At 38.6% G+C, this 22,166-nt stretch overlaps 1 protein-coding gene across 11 annotated transcripts in view; it reads right to left on the minus strand.

Moving 5' to 3' along the window:
• Positions 1-22,166, minus strand: part of Hdac9 (histone deacetylase 9) — an 832,694-nt gene that overhangs the window by 142,952 nt on the left and 667,576 nt on the right. For all 11 annotated transcript variants that reach the window (XM_029484907.1, XM_029484903.1, XM_029484900.1 and 8 more), the window contains 4 exons: positions 12,792-12,847; positions 12,460-12,547; positions 7,040-7,159; positions 6,630-6,727 (listed from right to left, as the gene is read on the minus strand). In XM_029484907.1, the coding sequence (XP_029340767.1) occupies positions 6,630-6,727; positions 7,040-7,159; positions 12,460-12,547; positions 12,792-12,847 (362 nt within the window). The remainder of the gene's footprint in view (positions 1-6,629; positions 6,728-7,039; positions 7,160-12,459; positions 12,548-12,791; positions 12,848-22,166) is intronic.

The following is a 22,166-nucleotide window of genomic DNA, read 5'->3' on the forward strand; positions in this document are numbered from 1 at the left end:
ATGCAGACTGAGATTGCTATATTTAATCACACACACACGCACACACACACACACACACACATACACATATACACATACACACACATATATATGTGCACATAAAAACAATTAGTGAAAAAAGGCTACGAATTTGAAAGAGAGTAGGGACAGATATATGAGAGGGTTTGGAGGGAAGAAAGAATTACAGAGAGATGATGCAATTATGTTATAATCTCAAAAAACAAAAACTGTAAGGAGGTGAATTGTCACTCATTTGTTAACTAAAATGGGCAAGATGTCAAGTTCTGCCACTATTTTCCTTTTTCACTGGCAGTTGTTACATGGAAGGAAACTATGTAGAGTTGTCTTGCTCATTAAATATGACTATGTGTGTAACATAGAGACAGCATTAGCCCACTAAAAGCAAACAATAGCAATTTTAGTATATAAAATAATAAGTTCAATAATAATCCTTCATAAAGAATTAGACACTTTAAAATTTAATGGGACTGGTGTTTGTAAAGCATTGTAAAAATTTTAGGATCATAGATCACTGTTTAAATGATGGCTTAAATGATCCGTTGGTGTTTAGTATGCAGCCTAATAGCTCTAGAAGAAAAAGAAGATATCTGGCATTCTCTAAGCAAGTGGATGGATGTTCAAAGTTACAGGTAGCATTTTCAAGCTTTTCTGGGCTCTTTTAAACCTGAGTCTTCTCATTCTCCTGTCTCTGCTCTGACACAGGCAACTGGTCTCGTGGATGAACTCTGTGTCTCAGTCAGGAGCTCTGGGTAGGCTTTGCAGCAGAGGGCTCCTAGAAGTCTTACAGTTTGGAAATATTTGCTGTACTTTATCACTCCTCAGTAGCTAAGGACATAGGAGAATAGCAATGTGGCAAAGCAAACAGGCTTAGAGCTTAAAGCAAAGTTCTAAGTTCAGATCATAGCTCTTCCAGTTAGCAGTACAGTGAAAATTTTACTTAGCCCTAATTCTTTTTGTTGTTGTTCTTTGTTGTTTTTTTGTTTGTTGTTGTTTGGGATAGGGTTTCTCTGTGTAGCTGTTCTGAAAAATCCCTTTGTAGACTAGGCTGGCTTCAAACTCACAGAAATCTGCCTGCCTCTGCCCCCTAATGGCTGAGACCAAAGTTGTGTGCTACCACCGCTTGGCTTGTTAGCCCTAATTCTTCTAACGTTTCTAATCTAGGACCTGGAATATAAGACTTCATTGTAAATATCTATAATTGGCTCATAAATGGTAACCTTGGAAACACATCTTAGTTTAGCACAAATTAAATTTAATATTATTAAAAGTTTCTAAAACACTTATGAAAAGTGTTAGCTTTACCCTTCAATTATTTCAGAGGTGATTGATAACTGCTTGGCACAAAATAATAAATCATCTGCAATAATTTAGCTATTTCATTTTTTAAAGTGAAGTACACAATAAATGTGGAAATGCTTGTCTATGCAGAGTTTTCATCTTGTCATAGAGAAGGGACATTACAGAAGCCATAGAGTAAAATACATGGTAAATGTTGATACAGTCCATCAAATTACTCTGAATATGTTCACTGGGAGGAGGCTTTCCTTGCAGATGCTTATCACAGCTAAGAGGCAATGAAAAATCAAGGGAAGAGAAAATACACTGTATACATGTTCTCCTACCTCCTCTGCCTACACTCAAACATGGATACCAGAAACATTTGCCATTTAAAAGCTGGGGAAAAAGAATGGTCTTAAGGTTAGACTCTATTTTTATTTATCATTTTTTAAGCCAGAGACTGTAAAAAAAACCACCTGAGGTAATCAACTTGATGTGGGGAATGCTTATTCTGACTAAGGATTCCAAAGTTTCCATTCATGGTCATTTGAGACTGTATTAGTTCAGAACATCATGACTGAAAAGAAGAAGAAAACTGTTCACCTCACGGAGCTCAGGAGGCACCAAGAAAGAAAGGAAACGTATATTATAACTTCAACACACTCAGAACATCCTAACTTCTTCTCAGAGCCCTCCCTATCTCCTGAAGTTCCACCACCTTCCAATGGCACCCTTAGTGTGGGATCAGAATTTTAACAAACAAACCTATAAGAAACATTTCAAAAGGACAGCAATATACATGAATGCTAATACTACACTGGAGTATAACTCATGAGACTGGGGAGATGCAGCAGCAGATAAATGAAGACCAGAATTCAAATCTTACATAAAAGTCAAGTAAACATGGTGGACCTCCTGTAACCCTATCACTAAGAAGGCAGAAACAGGCATCCTCAGAGCAAATAGAGATAATTTGTACATTTGTGGTGTAGCAAAAGGCCCTGTCTCAGTAAATACAGCAGAGAGTCTCATAAGCAAGATACTGCTCGTCACTCAGCCACTGGCCTTAACACATAGAAGCACACATGCATAGACTTACACCCACAAACATATAAATAGGCAGATACATGCATGCCACATATACATTTAATAATGATAAAAATAATTACTGTTTAATTATACTATATATACATTATATACCTGTAATAGTTATCATGACACATATATGTAGCATGTGTGTATGATATTAATTCTGACTCAATGCAAATTTTTGAATGCAAATTGATGATGATAGGTAGATAGATAGATAGATAGATAGATAGGTAGATAGATAAATAAATAATAGACAGTATCCTAGTTACTTTTCTATTGCTTAGATTAATGGCTATAACCAAGGCAATTTATAAAAGAAAGCATTTATTTTACATGGGTTTATATTTTTCAGAGGGTTAGAATCCACAATGATATAACATGCATGGTGGTAATGATAATGTATTGATCCTCAAGTAGGAGAACAAAATCACTAACTCAAAAAGAACGAGTCTTTTAGAACCTCCTCCAAGCCTACCCCTTCCTCTAGCATACTTCCTCCTAATCCTCCCCAAAGAGACAACAACCAGATACCAAGTGTTCAAACATACATATGAGCTTATAGAAGCCATTCTCGTTCAAACATCCACATTCTATTCTATTCTATTCTATTCTATTCTATTCTATTCTATTCTATTCTATTCTATTCTATGTCTGGCCTGCATAGACCTATGGCCATACCGTAATGCAATATGCATCTAGTCCAAGTTCAAATCTTCATAGTCTTCATCTTGGAGTCTCCAGCACATCCTAGGCTTCATTTTCAAGGTGTTGGGTAATGGCCTCTCAGAGCCTTTTGTTCTCTCAGGGCTGCAGGGGCTGATCTGCAACATGCTACCTGGCCTCAAAGGCTCCTAAATTGTAGGGGTAGACTCTACATCTAGTGAATCCTTTATGACTCTAAAACTAGACCCACATAGAGGATGCTGCCAAATTGGTCTGCTGACTTGAGGATAGAGCTGACTTGAATCACATTTGTAAAGGATTTTCTTTGTTGTAGCTTTTTAGGAGCAAACAGTTTCTCTAGCCTTTTCCTTTCACAAATTGAAAGCTAAGCTGGGTAGCACCTTGCCTCGAGGGCATCCACACCTCCCTTTATTCCATTTTGTATAAGACCTCTCCCTGAATCTCATCTCTTTCAGCCCAAGTCTTGGCTCCAACATTAGATCCCCTAGTTCCCTTTTTCTCTTCCAACTGTTCATTTGGTGTTTCTTTTTGTTCCATTTGTTTATTTACATTGTAGATCTGCATACAAGTGATTACTAATAACCATATGACAGAGTCAATATTAGGCCGTCTGGAAATCTCTGCCAAAGAAATTAATTCCTTACTTTTTAATTTAACCCCAGGCAAATTCTTAGGGCAAGGGCCGAGTAGTCCCGTCCTTAGCCCTCTAGCCAAGCAGCTGTTGAAGTCTTAACTTCTCCTGAAGTTCCTTGAGCAGGGCCTCCACAGTCTAAACAATCTCATCTCTGTCTTCAAGGCTCCAAATAGGCTGCCCATTAAGCCCTGCTTACAGCATCTAACTGCTTATCTAACCGCTTTTCTTGCCTGAACTACCAGTAAGTCTTTCACTTTCATCTAGAAAACTGCAAGGTCATGTCTGTAACAGCAACCCTTTGCCAACTTCTGTCTTAGTTATCCTTCTATTTCTGTGGTAAAATATCATGATCAAGGTAACTTATAATGGAGTTTAATTGATTCTCCAGTTTCAGAAGGTTAGAGATCATGATGGTGGAGAAGAAGTGCAGTGGCCTGAAAAGCTTTGAGTTTACATAGTGATCCACAAGTAGGAGGCCAAGAGAGCTAATGCATAATGGTGGGTCTTTTGAAACTTCTTACCAAAGTGACAAACCTCCTCCCACAAGGCCATACTTCTTAATCCTCTTCAAGCAGACACTAACTGGATAACAAGTATTCAAACATTTGATCCTTCTGGGGACATCCTCATTCAAATGACCACGGACAGCCAAACAAATACGTAAAGCAGGGTCAAAGACTGTATGAATTATGACACCTTCATCGTCTACCCCAGGTCCCTCCCTGCCTTTGAGGTAACAATGATAGAGAACCTCCTGACTCCAGACCATTCAGTCCTCACTGCCTGGTATGGATCTACCTTCTTCCCCACACAGCCAAGTTCCTTTGTTCCCTAGCAAACTTCTCACACTTAACAGACTGAGAGCAACAGTTCATACTCTTACCTGATCTTTCAGGAAGAGGAAGACCTCTCTGCCTAAGCCATGTTGTCTGTAGAATTGTCGAACATCACTTCTCTAAGAGTTTCACTGCCTGAGAGCAAGAAAGTCTGCAATTCTGATCACCACAGCCCTTTGCACACAGCGCATTTAAGAAATACTTTTTGAATGAATTGCTTACTCTTTTGACTCATACATAGCAAAGTCCCAAGTATTTCCAGGCATAAACATTTAAGATAGAATAGCCATGATAGCGTTTTCAACTCATTGGGATTGTTATAGTTTAAAATCTAGTTCCCAAATAACTATGAATATCACACGCTACAGTTTTTAGCTCCTGTAGTAATATATAAGGCGGCGTTTGTAATTAAACTCAGATAACATTGAATGAACTGGAGAGTTTATAACAGTTTACTAATATGTCTATAGAAGAGCTCGCATAAAGCACCTTTTCTGATTCATTTACTGTTTCAACCACAGCATAATAAAGCACACTTAGTATCTGCTTGTATATTATTGAATGACCTTATGTCCAAAGGAAACCAACTCATATACCATTTATTTTCTTGATGTGGGTATAAAGAGGAACAAAATGAAAATTGCCATTCACCACTGCCCATGCAAGATTCACTTCTACATTGTGCTGATAACTTAATGTACTATGTAAGCATATTAGCTTTATATGTGTTTTATGTTAATAATATTATCATCACAAAGTCCTTAAAGTTCCTTCAAGATGTAACTTTTAAATAATATTTTTTAAACTCCCTGCAAAGTAAAGCAAGATTTATTTACATACAGCCCATGCTTATAGTATATAAAATTGTTTCTGTTTTTGTTCCTCTAAGTATTGTGAACATTTTTCTATGCTTCCCTCCCCTCCAAATATACATCTAAAAATGTAGGTACAATTTTCCTTTGTATCTCAAATACCAACTGAAGCACTGTTATTCTATAGTAACTCCTTTTCTATCAGTTCCGTGGTCTTCTTATCTACTGAGAAGTGACCTTTTTCAATAAGAAATGGGAGAATACATGGTACAGAGAAGATTGGAAACTCAGCAGCGTTGTGTTTACTGAATCTTCCCCGTAATTCCCCTTTGCTCAGATATACCATAGATGACCTCTCTTCTCGGGCATTTATAAATGGTACATTGCAAAACCACAAATACATCTCTGGTTTATTTTCATGCAGATGTTTAGTTTTTACTTTTAACTAAACAAAAGATGTAGGAAGTTACACAACACCAGTGGTTTAAATCTCCTGGAATCCAGCGAGCTGAGGCTCATGTGGAGATAAAGGAAGATTTCTTCTTAAACAGAGCTTTCCAAAATCATTGTATGTATGTATGTATGTATGTATGTATGTATGTATGTATTTATTTATTTTCATTCCAGAAAAGAAATGCTCCCTTTAAAACTTCACAGAGGAGAAAGAAATGGAGATGAGGGAAGGCAGAGAGACAGTGACAGAGACAGATCATGATAGAGAAAGAGCCAGAACACAAGCTTTTAATTTCTTCTTTCTCTTGTTTGAATTAACTGTTAAGGACCTTTGCTTAGTAAAAGCACAAAAGACAGAATTTACTCCCAGACAAGCTGAAAACAAGCAATGGGCTAACATTTTAACAAGAGCAGGAAATATACAAAAGTCTTTTGCTATTAGGTGGGACAGCCCAGGCCAATGCAATTATTTGAGAAGTCCAAAGAGAGTTTTGTTTGGAAAATGCTTACTCTACAAAGCTCCACAGATACTAAAGGTCTTCTCTGACCATTGAATATGCAAATGTCTATTTTAAATCACTTCACTTACTATAATGGGCAGAAGTTTCCAGACAAAGTCAAGTAATAATACATTTTCCCCTTTTGGAGTGACAGGGAAGCAAGCCTTGGTCACTGGCCAATATAGCTGTGTAAATGCAACTAGGGCTTGATAACCCTGATTTTCTTACACATGACTTTGTAGTGACACTTTGCCCTAGAAATTCACATTTCTCTTTCATATTTGGTGTTTTCTAGGATGAGAGAGAAAGAAGTACCAACCTGAACGCTTCAAGGTACTCAACATCTCCCATAGGGGGGTCAAGGCCACCTGTCCAGGCAATGTTTACATTGTAGCCTTCTCCCAGACCTACTCCAACCTGGGGAGAGAAAAACACACCACTATGGGTAAGGACCGGGAGGAAAGGAAAGAAACAAAAGGAGGGGGAAGGAGCACATGGGAGCTCTTGAAGTAAACATCAAACACAGCATCAAATCAACCCAACTCCGCTTGACAACCAGTGCTCTGGGTTATGCACTTGTTCTGCGCTGGTTCTTGGTCCTGTGGGACGAGTGGGTAATCTGGTGTAATTTAAAACACCAGCAAAGGACAAGAAAATTAGGGGTAATCACGCAATGCAATTACCTGCGAGATACAAGTAAAAGCAGGGCTCTAAAGAAATAAACCGAACCTCATTCGGGGCTCCACTGCCAGGGAAAAAGTTCCCTTCATCATAGCGATGGAGTGAAATGTACAGGATGCTGGGGTCAGCATAAAAGGCCTGCTGTGTACCGTTTCCATGGTGAACATCCTACAGGGAAAAGAAAACAGATGACAAATTCCGTCACATCTGACTCTGGAGACAGCTCTCGTGATTTCTTGTTCCCTCTCTTCCTACCCCACCCTTCTTCTCATTTTCTGTCTTCTCACCCTGTCTTTCTCTTTCTCCCTTTCAGGCTACTTCTACACCACCCCCTCTACTTCCTGAACTTTCAGGCAAATTACCCTTTAATGCTCTTATTTTTTTTTTAAACTGGCTTCTAAAAATCAGGAAACCACAGCGAGCATGCCCTGGAGACTCCAGATGAGCAGTCACTGAGAAAGCCCAGTCCTTCAGTACAATTAGATATTTATACACCGGGGCTTTGTACTCTTGCTTCAGTGATGGAATCTTGCATCCTGTTTTATGGAGGAATTTTATGACTTATTAACTGCCAACAGTTCATAACCCCTCAGGCTTAATTAACTAGCCTCATTGGCCTCTGGGAAAAAAAAAAGACTAATGTTTAAACTACAAACTAGTCTTTTTCAGGAGGATCTCTGGCTCACAGAGCATTTTCACAATTCTTGATAGAACACTAAACCATACTGTATGCCTTGATTTGCCAAGTCCCACCATTAAGGTCAAAGGCTTTGCAACCAGCTGAAGAAATTGGCTTTCTTGAAGCATTCAATTCAGTTAGCAATCCCTCAGCAGTTAGAGTCACTTCAACAAAGATGCTAGATGGGAAAAGGACTTCATAGTACATGTTGCTAGAATCAGGACAGCAAGAGTAGAATAAACAGGGGCATGAGCTCATTAGCTGGTAAATGATTTGGGCCAAAGCAGGAAGATGGCACAGGGATTTATGCAAGCCAGTTCAATCTGTCTCCCCAATACTGATTGTCTCATGGCTTTTCTCCCAGCTTCTACCCTCAGGTTTCGGGCTTTCCCACACTTCCACAACTTCTTATTTTAAAAAAATTCCTATTATCAATAAATGAGTAAAGAATTTATTGGACACTTGATAAAAATTCAAAATTCGATAGTTCTTTTTTAATATAGATACATGTCATAATTGACATAACGAATGGAAATAATAAAGAGAGTAACAATGTAAAAATATCCTCATTCAAAAACTAAAGTGTTAAGAACTTCAATTACTGCATTAAGATTGTCTGGAGAAAAGATACAGACAGGCATTGATCATATTTTATGCAGAGAAAATTTTACACTACTTACTTACATAGTTATAAGATCTTTGGTATTTTGTAGCTATTTAAATATGTTGGATTTTATTTTATATCAGTAAGATTTACAGTTTTCCACAATGATTTCTACCATTGTTAAGTGAGCACGGTATTAAACACCTTGGATTAAATACTTAAAAATTACAGAGGGTATATGATATTATCTCTATTCTGAAAAAAAAGACAACTGATGTTCAAAGAGTTTCCATAATTTACTAAGAATCTATAGACAGTTCATTGTTAGATAGTTCTTGAATCTATTTATTACTGCAAATGCTAAGTTAAATTGTATCCTTATTTTTCTGATCCTCTTAGCATGGTCTTGAGGTGAATTTTTTTGGAAATTGACTATCCTCCTTGACACTGACAGAATCCCTTTCTTCTCCAATCTCCAGCCCGCAGTTCCACTGGACACTTCCAAAGCCTCATTCCAGTGAATGCTGAAACCTTTCACTGAGCTTGCTAGTCATCTTTAGGGCATGATAATTCCCTCCTTCCTTTGCATAGCACACACTCCCCATGGAATCAGAGAATCATACCTGCTCAGGCAGGTAAGAATCATCTCAGAAACTTGTTCTAGCTAAAGACAAATGCATCAGATATACATATATATGTATATATATATATATATATATATATATATATATATATATATATAACTGAAAATTTACTAATTCCTGGATTTCTGAATATTCAAAATAGAGGGAAAGACAATACAATTACTTTATGCAAACAAGAATGAAACAATTGTAGTCTCAATGTATTTTGTGCTAGCAACTAGATATCTAGAATATGTTTAATGAACCAAACCAGAACAGAACAACCCTTAACAGAAACAACCATAGAGAGACATCTCTGCTTCCTTGTCAGCAGCAAGAGTCAGGGTTGCTTGGATATAAACGAGTCCAGAAAAGCAGAAAAAAATCACACTTTGATTACTTTTTTTCTCCAATGACATTGGGAAAGTTAATTTAAAAAATGGGAAATAAAAATGATACTTTGTCCCTGATATAAAATATTCTGCTTTTCAGAAATGCTTGAGATGACTGTTCATGGATACATTTCAAGAAATGCACCTAGTCCACAGAAAATGAAAAATACATTCAGGGAGACATTATTAATAAAATACCGAAATTCATTCTAATCCTTAAGCAATGCTAGATTCTGTATTTATCTGCCAAGTACTTACAGATAATATGTGTATACATAGTCTGTTTTAGCATTACACACAGCATGGTATACTGTTATACCATTTGCTACGTATTCCATTTTTCTTATCAGGAAACATTCAAACTAGAAACTGCTTAGGAATTATCTGAGCTTGTTTCTCCATGGCAACAAATACCTATTAGACTAAGATAAGAACCCTTTTTATGCCTATATGAAATTAGCATAAAAATGAAATGAATCATCACAGCCTTAAAATAGACCTTGCATCTAAGATATACTTAGAACTGTGAAAAATGCATGTCAATACTTTACTAGTTAACACATACCCTATAAAACAGATCAAGCATAAGAATTTACAATCTCTATGTTTTCATTCTTATCAAGAAAATGGCTGTGAATAAATCATATGTTCTTCTAGTTAATATCATCCTTTATAATTATTTATTACATAGAGACAAAGGTCTAAATGGTTTTGATCACTGATGTTGTTTCCTAAAATATAAAAACATTTGAAATAACCTTTTCATCATAAAGGAAAAAACAAAACAAAGCTTAAAGAGAATTGTGTTCTTTCTAAATTTCCTTCTAGGTCACATACCCCAGCACTTCTATCACTTGGACAGAAAAGCCTTCTTCGTGGCCACACTCCCACCCTGAACACAATGCTGTGCTCTGGGAAGTGGAAATACAAGTTCACCGCCACCACACTCTCCATACTGAAGAGCACATCAGAGAGAGAAGGGAGTAAACAGACTTTACACAGGACTGGAATCACACCTGCCTAACATGCAAAGCACATCTGGATTAGGCCCAGTCCCAGATGGAAGCTGAGGCGCACCACTGGCTTTGTATTTACTTGGATGTAAAAAGGTCCAAAGTAGCAATTAGATGATGGGGTGACACTGCTTGTTAAGAGCCCTGGAGCCTGTGTGGCTAGGGGATCTGAAGGGATGAAGGTGTTCCCCCACTGAAGACCTTTCATCTCTGTAACTTGTGGAGCAGACCTATTGGTCAGGGACAATGGGTGTTTCAGCATCTTGTGGCACTTTAAAACTTCCTTCTCCAGCATCTGGAAGAAACAGGGATTTCCTCAAAGTACCCTGCAGCTGTAGAGCTTGGAAGACTGGAAAGTAAGAAGGTGTGGGCTGGTGGTGACCTCAGAGGTCACCCTTTGGTCAGGACTTCATACACTGAGAGGATCTGAAACAAAAACTTCTCATCTGTTGGAGCCACTGGGGAATAAGTATCATTTATGTACTGGGTAGTGGAGTAAAGTCACATTCAAAGCTCAACAACTTACAGAAAACTGACTTCTTAGAGCCAACAAGTCAATCTGATCAAAATCATGTCAGATTATTGCTACAGTCAGACCCAAAGACTATCAACTCAATGAGTATCTATGCATATGACTAGCATATGACTCTGAAGTAGGAAATGAACAGCTAACCAATTACTTTGCCTGCCTCCCAAATTCTTAGCTCTTCATTTGCCATCTTTTCTTCAAAACTTTGGGCTTCTATTGCTAGCCTAGTACTTAGAAAACTACAAGAATAGATTTATTTTAAAAATGTAATATATTAAAATTCATGCAAAACTATTAATTACTTAAAATTTCATTTTGAATGTATATGAAAAAAGAAGTATGGATGTCTTTATGCAAAGTTTCAAACACTCTTCATGGATATATCTCTAACCTTCAACACAGCCTATTTAACAGTGAACTATAACGAAACTAGTGAAACTTAAGTATGTTTAGAAAACACATGGAAAATTAGAATTCAATATTCTTCATACAGAAGTACCTGCAGAAATGTTACAATAAACCTATTTATTTAATCAAGTGACTGTCAGTCCTCCATTTTCTAAATTCTACATTTTCATCTAAACATATCTTTATGTGTCTTTGATAGTAGTCTTTCCACCTTCTGTGGGTACCCACTTAACTAAATCTAAGGGCTGGAGGCTGATGCCATGACTTCCAATAAGATTTAATTATGAGTGCAGATATGAACAAGATTTAAACTATTAAGCCTTGTACTTCAAAAAAAAAACCTCTAGCATATTTTGCCTTTAAATCTTTTATCACCTGCAAAAATTAATTAAGTACAGATGCAGCAGGTTTGGCTTGGATGCCAGGGTTCATTTCCTGTCTATACTTTGTCAGACAACCTATTACACCTCCTGGTGAAGTGCAGGCAAACTGAAAAGGGGGCTCATAAATCACCATTGGCTTTCCCTCACCCTTTCCTGGGTTGGTTCTTTTTGTAAGGGGCAGATCTCCAGCTCATTATTCTTGAATACGTTTTAGACAAGCTGCCAAGTGTCATCTGCATTTAAACAAACCATTTGTTAAACAAATCATAACTATTGTGTAAGAACTCATCCTGCTAAAATGCAGGAGGAATCCAATACCTCTCACTCAGGGTTCCTGCAGGGAGTCATCCCAGACTGGCATTTGAGGCTAGAGATCTTTTCACAGTGACATGTTGACTTGTTTTAATAATACCAGTGTTGCACAATAAGGGAGGTACACAATTGGGAACCAGGGGGAAGTGGCCAATTGGTAACCAAAGCAACTCCATTCCTTCCAGCACATCTGACTATTTAAAGTCTATATTCTGTAGGGAAAAGTAAATTCAGGTTCTGTTGTGCTATTTAACTGTGGAAGTATCAATTCATTTAAGGATCATAAAAGTTGCCCCGATCTGCGCCTTCTTCTCATTAAATTGCAGTTAACACCATGAAAGTGAAACGTGAATGTTTATGGTTAAAGAACTGCAATCCCGGGTTTAATGAGTTTCCACATTCAAAGGAAACACACCCTTCAGTTGTTTGCAAGTGCTAAAAGCAAGACAACCATATAGAGAAACACACATCGATTCCCTTTTATCTAGAGTCACTGAAAATGCAGCCCTAGCCAGGCATACATACCAGATCTACAATCAATATCTTGCTTATATTTAGTTGGTCTCTCAAGTATTTGGCGGTAATTGCAACTGAATTAAAAAAGCAGAACCCCCTGCGGAATAGAGAAGAACAGAGAAATAAGAAGGCAAATCATCCAGGAAAACCATTATAAATAATGTTCAGAGCATTTTTTTAAAATGCTATATGATCTCTGAAGCCATAAATCTGCTTCTGGGAGTACCTCTCGAGAGTTTTCAGTCCATCTGCAAACAATTAGAGGCTTCAGCAACATGCACAGGGCAGGTGACTGCCAGGAACCATGGCACTTGAAGATGGCAGTGGGCCCTGGTACTTACATGGCTGCAGATTCTTCCGCATGATGGCCTGGGGGCCTCACAACGGCAAACCCATTCTGTAAGCACAAGATAGGTTTTCAATAGCATGGGCAACGATACCACTCGGATCACTACAGCGCCTGTGTTGATAGCATCCCAGACACACAAAGAAGTCTGATGTCTTTGAGACACACCCAAGCTCATTTCCTTGCCCTTATCACCCTGTCACAGAATCAATTGAGACAAAATAGAGGATTACGCGACTCAGATCATGCATCATATAGGCCCATACTGAGGCAGGGGGTTGGAAGTTGCACAGGGCTGACCGACATTCATCTCAGCTGTTAGACTCATGCCATTCATTTGCAAGAGCAACCTCTTGTTTTCTAACATCAACATCATACAGAGAGAAGAAATTCGCTCTTGGTGCAGGTTTGGGTCAAAGTTCAGAAAGACCAGGAAAGATCCAAAGTGAAAATTCCTGACCTTGCTCCCCTCAATGGTTATTTCCACTCCAGTGTCAGCGAAATGATAAATTTACACTCGCACACGCACATAGACACAAAAGAAACCCCGGAAAGGTGAAAAGGAGAACAATGGAAAGCCCATATTTCTTCCAGTCTATAAATTTAGCTTGGATGTTGTCCAAGGCTTGCGAGTTTATTGGATTCTCTAAGTCAATTTCTAGCCCAAGTTCTGGAATTTTATAAAGAATTCCAGAGCTGAACAGCAGTCAGATATATCCATGATCAAGAAATGCCTTAACCCCCAGGTTAGTGGGCATGCATCACAGTGAGCTGACGAGACTCCAGCACAAAGGCAGGGAGCTATAAATCCTTGAAGGCTGCGCGCTCAGGAGCGATGGGTTGTCTGGTGTGAAAAAATAATCGTTTATCACACAGTTCACAACACTTTTCACTTTAGTATGATTTGGGGAGCATGCTCAAAAATGAATGCTTCCTTAACACACAATCCATAAATTTATAAAATAATTTTATTATACCTCAAGAATATTTCCTTCTAAATCTTTACCTGAAATCATAAAGGTATCAAAAAGTCATTCTTCCTTGATCTTCTTGTGTACAGTTAATCTTTGTTATAATCATCTATATCCAATGGGTAAAATTTACTATGTTTTAGTGAGTTTACATAATAATCACTTAATGACAAATTAGAAGTTGGTATAATTTAAATGTATCTTCCTGTGCATGGGAAATGTCATCCTTAGGACAACACTAGTATGAAGTAGAACTGTAACATGGTGGTTTGGTCATGAGGTCTCTGTCCTTATGTACAGATTCATGCTTAGTCGAGGGGTGGGTTAGAAATGGGCAGAGCAGCTTGATGCTGAAAACGCTGTTAGACTTATTCTCTCTCTCCTGCCTTTTCCTCATGCTATGACTGAGGACTTGACCATGTGCTGGCATTGCAGGCGGCCAAATCGCCTTTATCATTTATATATTAATCTGCACTATTTTGTTATGGCAACAGAAAATGGACTAAGAAGGAAAACAATATCACACTAAACTCTAGGGATGATAAACTCGTCTCCCACCCTCCTCTTAAATCAGTTATACTTTCTCTAGCCCTTATTATAAGAAAAAGAACTATGCATGGGTCATAAAAATAATCAAACACTGAAATGAAAAGATTATAAGTTGCTAAATAGTTTTAGAATAGAGAATTCATTTTTAAAAAAAATCACGATAAACTCACTAAAAGTCACTGAATGAAAGAAAGCGAATACAAGGCACGAAAATGCAACACACACACACAGACATTTCCAGGAGGACTGCCAACATTATCTTCTTCCCTCTTAGAGCCAAATATCTGAACAAGGTCTGCCTTTTGCTTTATAACTTTCTGTAGTAACTACTGTCATTATGCTTCAGTTTTAATAATAATAAAAAAAGCTGTCTTATGTAAAAGGTAACGTTTACATAGTATGGAAAAATATGACCAACAAACAATATGTATTGAATGTTATTATGAATGAAATAAAAAGATCCCTCAATGATAAAGCATATTTTACCTTTCTACTCTCTGTTATAAGGAAGTCACACATCCATGTGATGATTGTAGAAGAAAGACAAATAAAACAACTTTTCTGTATCTGCTAGGATACTTGGAAAAAATTTATACTCCTTGAAATACTAAAGGATATTTTTTCCCAAATCAAATGTATTAATTGCATCTAAAGCTTCTATGTAAAAGGTCATATTTAATTTACAAGTATAGAAAAATAATTATCTAAATGATCAGCTAATATTCTGGAAATGGTGAATAAATCGGAGGCCACTTAACTATGTAATATGAATATTAGCCTACCTTATCAATAGATTCGCAAGGGTCCTTCAATTTATTTATTCAGAAAATAACCTACTAATCCCCAATGTCCTTAACATGGCAATGACACCATGGTGGCCCCATTATTTCAGTTCATAGGCCAGTAAATTCTCTCTCCTGGCTCCATTTAATTTTAGGTCACGATCCACTCCTTCCTGATGATTTTATTTTGAAAAATTACTCAAATTTGTGATCTTATTCTTATGTCCACTCCTTGGATATTTTGCGTTGCTGTCTTATGATGCAGCACCTTGCACACAGGTACAAGAATTCTGCCAAGAAGCCACACACTCAATCCTTTCTTAAGGATGCTGCCTTTGTAGGAGTTGGTACCTTGCAATAACCATTCAGTATCCCCATTTTTTATGAAAAGAAACTAATCTCCCACGCCGCATCATCTTTCCAGAGAGAACTTGAGCTGACCTCCCATTTCTAATTCATTGACCTGATTTAATTTCACAGCACAGCCTTCAGCCACTACCGTGTCCAGTTTCCCCAAACCTTGCTGAGATTTTTAGGCCATTGTTACGTTTGCTTCTTTCCACATACAGTCACCCTGTCCTTTCTTCCTGCCCACTCGATTTCCCCATGTAATCACTCACTCTGTGGGAACAAAGTATCAATCAGTTTTCAAAGTTCTGGAGACTTCCTGACTGAGCTCTAGCAGGGCTTTCTTGTGGTCATTGCTTAGCGACTTCTTACCACTGTCTCCACACAGCCTTTCTCCTGGGTCCTAACAGCAGATAACTCTGGTGTCCTTTTCATTCAGTAGAGGGTACCAGCCCTATTGGGATAAGGTTCTCAGAACCTCATATAATATTTATTACTGACTTATGTCCAGTGACTGGGAGCTAAATTTTCAACACACGATCTCTGAAGAAAAACATACATCCAGTCCTTTACACGTTTTCAATCATGTTGTCCCGTTCCCCTTCTTATGGGCTCAGGCAAAATTACAAGTCTGATAAGACACAACTCACACCTGCTCTCTCCCAGCATCTATCTAAGCACACATAAAAGCCAGATGTCTGCTTGTCCTTTAAAGTTATAATCTTCAACTCCAAGTACATTCCTCAGGACGGCTGGAAACCACAGCACATTCCTTTATCAATGAACCAACTGTCCATGACTCACATGAGTCAGTCTAGCTGGGTTTTTTTTTTTTCTTTTTCTTCAAATTTTCAATAACCCCTTGCTAACTTTTTTAACTCCAGCTGAGAAGTTGTTCTGATTTCATCTAGAAGAAGAAAAGCAAGTAGAATAAAATTTTCACATTCTCCAAGTGATAAATCTGCTCACCTCCTCTCAGCAGTCTTTGCTGCTGACCCTTCTATCCGTTTCCCTCCCACTCCTATCCAGGCACAGCTGACTGTAGCTCTCCTTCCTCTTTGTGTTTCAACCTTTCGCTACTTGAATAATTTCAATTAGAGAGATTGTTAACTTTCTCATCATAAAGAAACAAGAGAGTAAGTTAAAGAATATATTTATCTATTTACTTTATTTACATTGCCCCCTCCACCCCAACCCTATCCTTCCTCTCCTCCCAGTCTCACTCTTACAAATCCCTCCCCCCCATTACCTCTCCTCCTAAGAGAAGGAGAAGCCTGCCATGGTCATCATCCCACTCTGGGACACTAAGTCCATCCTCCCCAACCTGGCATTCCAGTTAGGAAAAAGGATCCAAAGACAGACAACAAAGTCAAAGAGCCTCAGCTCCAATTGTTAGGGAACCCACATGAATACCAAGCTGCCCGTCAGCTGCGAATGTGTAGGGAGCCTAGGTTCTGTCCCTGCATCAAGAGACAGAAATATAATGGCCAATATGATGCTAACAGGAGTTGAGACTTTAAAGGGGGAATTCATCATGAGGGTTCCTCCCTTTTAAAAGAGACTAACTTCCTGTCTAGAGAGGCTTCCTGTAGCCATCATGTAGGGCGGTGGCTGTGCACATACAGCCTGGTCCCTAGTGGAGCAAAGGTCTGGAATCCCGGTGAAACAATTGGTGGTGACTTCCACCAGCATGGGAGGCAGGTGTTCAACCTGTCAGGTAGCTTCAGCCTCCCACAGCTCTGCCACCCCCCCCCAACCCCCACCCCGCCCGCAGAGAGGTATGTGGCCTCTCTGGGGAGCTGTGAAAACACATAGGAGCAGCACCAAGCCCTCCCACATGAAAATAAGGTTTCCCCGAAGCTCTCAGACCAAACCAATGAGAATCTTACTCATCCCTAAACTATATATCCTATCTGGGAGGATTGGGGGTGCAGGAACTACTCCATCATCCGAGCCTTTTGTCCTAAGAGCTGGAACACTTGGGAAGAGATCTGCTCTCCTGAAGTACCCGCCCGAGGCACTCCTCACTGGCTAGTCAGCCTCTCGTCTGCCTAGCCCAACCTGACTCAGTGCATGGTGACACTGGGTTTCTGAGTAACCTGGAAGGCAAGGCAGAGATGGAGGTGGAGCTATGGAAGCAACTTCCCCTCCCTGTCCCCACTTGCTTCCTCCCTTCCTCTGTAGCTTTGCGGGAACCTTTGCGGGAACCCTCGCGCCAGGTCTGGTCAGAGTTCTCCATGGAAAGCCTCCAGTACTCAGGCCCACACTTCAGTGTATTTGTTCCCCCTTCCAGCATCTTGGAAGCAGAAGGCAGCTCAATTCAAGGATGACAACCCTTGGATTGACTTGGGCTTCCAGGACCTCAGAGCTAAGAGAAGGCATATCTATACTCCTTGCTCTCCTCAGCCTGTGGAATCTTGCGTTAGCAAAAGCAGAGGAACATGGTTTTACATTTCGGGTGGGCACTATTTCTGAGTCATCTCCATTTGTTCTGATGCGTCACTTAAGGTGATAACTGGACTTAGTTGCTTTGATTGGCTTTGATTATTGTGATGTGTATGCATAATATCCACACAAACCACGCCGTCTTCTTTCTGCTTGTCACCTTGTTCTCTAATCTGATATGATGTTTAATCCATAGCAAGAGGATGTGCCTAGCACGTGCAAGGCTATGCTTTGGATCTATCACTGAAAATGAATAAAAGAATAAAAATATATTCAGGGTAGACAACGGACTGTTTTATCTACTGAGCCTGTTTCTCCAGTCTGGCTTTGGCTTCAAGTTCTTTACTCTCACAGAAGTTAGCACTTCAGCTTTTTGCAGGTCACCATTAGAGCTGCTATAGGAAGTCTCATATTATTTTGGAGGTCACCTTTTAGGGTAGATTTCCTCAGAAATGCAGGAAATATTTTTGTGCCTTATGATAAATAAAATCTTTGTGCTCTGTTTTCAATGTGAAACGTACCTCACAGGCACTTGTGTGCAATACTTGGGCCCAAAATAGAGCCATCAGCTCTAATTGGGTACCGCAGTAGAAAAAAGGAGGCAGGGCTTAGCTGGAAAAGTAGGCCATTTGAAAGGCATCTGATTCCCGACTCTTTCCTCTGCCTTCTTTGAGTGCGGGGACTTTTCTGAGCCCAGCCTTTCTTTCGTGACACTCTTCTTTACCGTGGTCTATGTGGTGATTTGAATATGCTTGTTCCAGGGAGTGGCACTATTAGTCCGTGTGGTGATATTGGAGTAGGTGTTGGAGGAACTGTGCCATTGTGGGGGTGGGCAATGAGACCCTCCTCCTAACCATGTGGGAGCCAGTCTTCTCCTAGCAGCCTTCAAATGAAGCCATAGAACTCTTAGCTCCTCCACATCATGCCTGCCTGGATGCTACTATGCTCCTGCCTTGATGATAATGGACTGAACTTCTGAACTTGTAAGCCAGCCTCAATTAAGTGTTGTCCTTCTAAGGGTTGCCTTGGTCAAGGTGTCTATTCATAATAGTAAGATCCTAACTAAGACAGGTTAGAACATGGAGACAGAGCCATAACTATATGCCAAATAAAACACTTAATTTAAAGTAAATTGTTCTTTTTGAGGACTGTCAAAATGACAAAAAGATGATGAACACATTTTGGTTTGATTAAGTAGTCTGAGAGTGACTTCAATTGAGAATATTAATATTATAGAAATATCTAGGTACTCTGAACTTCTTGACAAGTAATTCATTTACTATTTGTCTACATGACTTCATATCTGGCACCAAAGACTTGTTTTATGTCATACTATAAAACAGGATTTCCCTTGATTCTAAACATATATCACTTCAATTTATATTTTCCAATTAGCCTTTTTAATACTGTACTTAAAAATAATAATATACTAATCATGAAGAATAGCTATAAAAACAAGTATGGCCATATTGGCCATACTATAATCCCAAATTATTTGAGAGGCTGGGATAAGATGGAGCTAGCCTGGACTATATAGTTAAATTCTGTCTATACAAAAAGAATGAAGAATAAAAGAAAAAGAGAGAGAGATGTGAAGGAGGGAGAAAGGAAGAGGAGGGGAGGGAGGGAGCTAAGGAAGAAAGGAAGGAAGGATAAGGATAGTGTACATCAAAAAGTGCAGGGATTTGTTCTTTTGTACTATCATGGTTATGGTAAGAGACAATGATTTTGCTGGCTGGTTGGCAGAGGGTTGCAGGAACCTTTAATCCCATCACTAAGGAGGCAGAGGCAGGTGAGTGGGTCTCCATGAGTTTAAGGTTAGCCTACTCTACTGAGATAGTTCTATGGCAGTCAACACTACACAAAGAAACCCTGTCTCAAAAACACGAGAGAGANAGAGAGAGAGAGAGAGAGAGAGAGAGAGAGAGAGAGAGACAACACTTGGAGCATCTACAGTGTTTCCAGTTGATCCTTTCCCTTTTAATCTTTGAGTATTTAGATGGTCATAGTAAAAATTAGCAATGTTTACTCCATACAATTTTGATTTATTTCCTGTTTCTTTTTTTTTTTTTTTTTTTTAGTCCCATGGAACTTCTTTTTAATTTACATTTTACTCAGACTGGTGAAGACCAAGTCATTAATCTGACCAAGTGCGCTCGCGGCTGTAGGCTGATGCCAACTTTACAGTGCTAATATTGTCAGCTGAGTGACCTGATTTTCTCTTTTCCAGTTTTAAATTCTCTGTAGTTTTGAATGTGACTAATAAGAGAGATGTTACAGTGGTTTATCCCTTTTAACAGTAATCATTTACATTTTAAGTTCGGAGTACAAGCATGCACTTGCTTTGCTTTTGGTGTTTCAATTATAAAGGAAACTTTTCAGTTAAAGCAAAGAAATAATGTGGGTTTTGGTGTCACTGTGTAGAGGAATATAATTATCTGTCCTATATAGCCAGATGACATTTATAATATTGCCTATATATAAAAATGTATTTGAGGAAAAGAATTCTAATCATTTCAGACTAGCCTATTTTTACAATTGATAAAATCTACATTTTTTTTTCTGGACAAATTTATCAAAATGTCAAATTTATTTTTGTCTTCCTCACATACAGAGTGAAATTTTCTCTGGGCAAATAAAGGGAAGTCAGTAAAAAAATATACGAAAACCACTTTCAACATTCATTTCTAACTTCACATAAGCTAAGTCCATTACTATGGTAACTGCGGTGGTTTGAATAGGCATGGCCCCACCAACTCATGTGTTTGAATGCATGGCCCATAAGGCACAGCACCATCAAGAGGTGTGGCCTTGTTGGAGTAGGTATAGCCTTGTTGGAGGAAGTCTGTCACTCTGGGGACAGATTTTGAGGTCTCATATACTCAAGCTAGGTCTAGTGTGCATACAGTAATTTCTGCTGCCTACAGATCAAGATGTTGAAATCTCAGTTCCTTCTACAGCATGCTTCTACAGTTTGCCTGTATGCTGCCATGCTTCTCACCATGACTCTAGTGAACTAAACATCTGAAGCTATAAGCCATTCCCAATTAAATATTTTCCTATATAAGACTTGTCATGGTCATGCTGTCTCTTCAGAGTAATAGAAACTCCAACTAAGACAATAAGAGTAGGCATTAAAAATTTAAAATATGCAAAATAACCTGACTATTTTATTTGTATTGCTTATAACCATTGTCTCATAAGTGGCGAAAATGCACACTTACATTTATGTGACACTTCTGTGGCCAAGTAGGTAGTCAAGGAATGGTAAAATGCTACCCATAATTCCAAAGTGTGTTGAGTGACATAGGGTTCAAAGTCATGAAAATAAGAGCCCAGCAATCACTGGTAAGATTACACAAGAGGCACAGACTACATGTTTCATTCAGGTAGCATGGAGCCTCCAACAGAAAAAATGCATGTTAGTTATGCACATGCCAAGGAAAAAATTAAACTAATGCCCTCACAACACCAACATATCTTATTGGTCACTCTTTTATTTTTTCAAGATTGAAGTAAAAACATGATGGATGCACATATTTTTTGCAAATCTCTAATCCAATTTTAGATTCTTCATTGATTATTTTAGATAGAACTATATTTTGAGGACACAGCAAAATGCTTTTTGCATAGCATTAGCCATATAAACTATCCAAATATTGACTGAGTGTTTCATACCAGCTGATTCAGATGTGGTTTTCAGAAGTTCCATTTCAGCACACTGCTAACTGAGAACTTGGTCCTTACCTCCTGATCTTACACAGTATTACTGAGCTATTTCTAGATGTTCTAAAATATCAGTGTTCAGTGAGGGAGTGTGTATCCAGACCAAGCACAGCTTGGATAAATTTTGCAGAACGTATTTCCAAGTATCATTCATGTGATGGTTGACTTATTACCTCCAATGCATTGGCTGAACTGGAGACTGATAGGCCATGCTTGATGTGGCTGTAATAAATCACTGGAAGCCACAGGCCCAGCGAAATCTAAGAGATTATACTGAAACAAATGACTTTGCAACTCACTCTTTAGCTTTGCCGTCCGTATGGGTTGTGGGGCTTCATTTTTTTTCCAAGAGAGCTTGTTTCGAATATTTAAACCCATGGAGATACTCAGTGATAACTATACTCATCCAATATGTCTATGGATAAACCATTTGATTATGATATTTTTGGGAAGTGACTTAAAGCAGCCAGTCCTGAAATATATAATACTATGCCAAGATGGTCATGTTTTCTTCTCTCATATTATCTTGATCATATGTAACTTTTTAAG

The sequence above is a fragment of the Mus caroli genome, chromosome 12 (assembly GCF_900094665.2).
Source record: "Mus caroli chromosome 12, CAROLI_EIJ_v1.1, whole genome shotgun sequence".
Classification (NCBI taxonomy): Eukaryota; Metazoa; Chordata; class Mammalia; order Rodentia; family Muridae; genus Mus; species Mus caroli.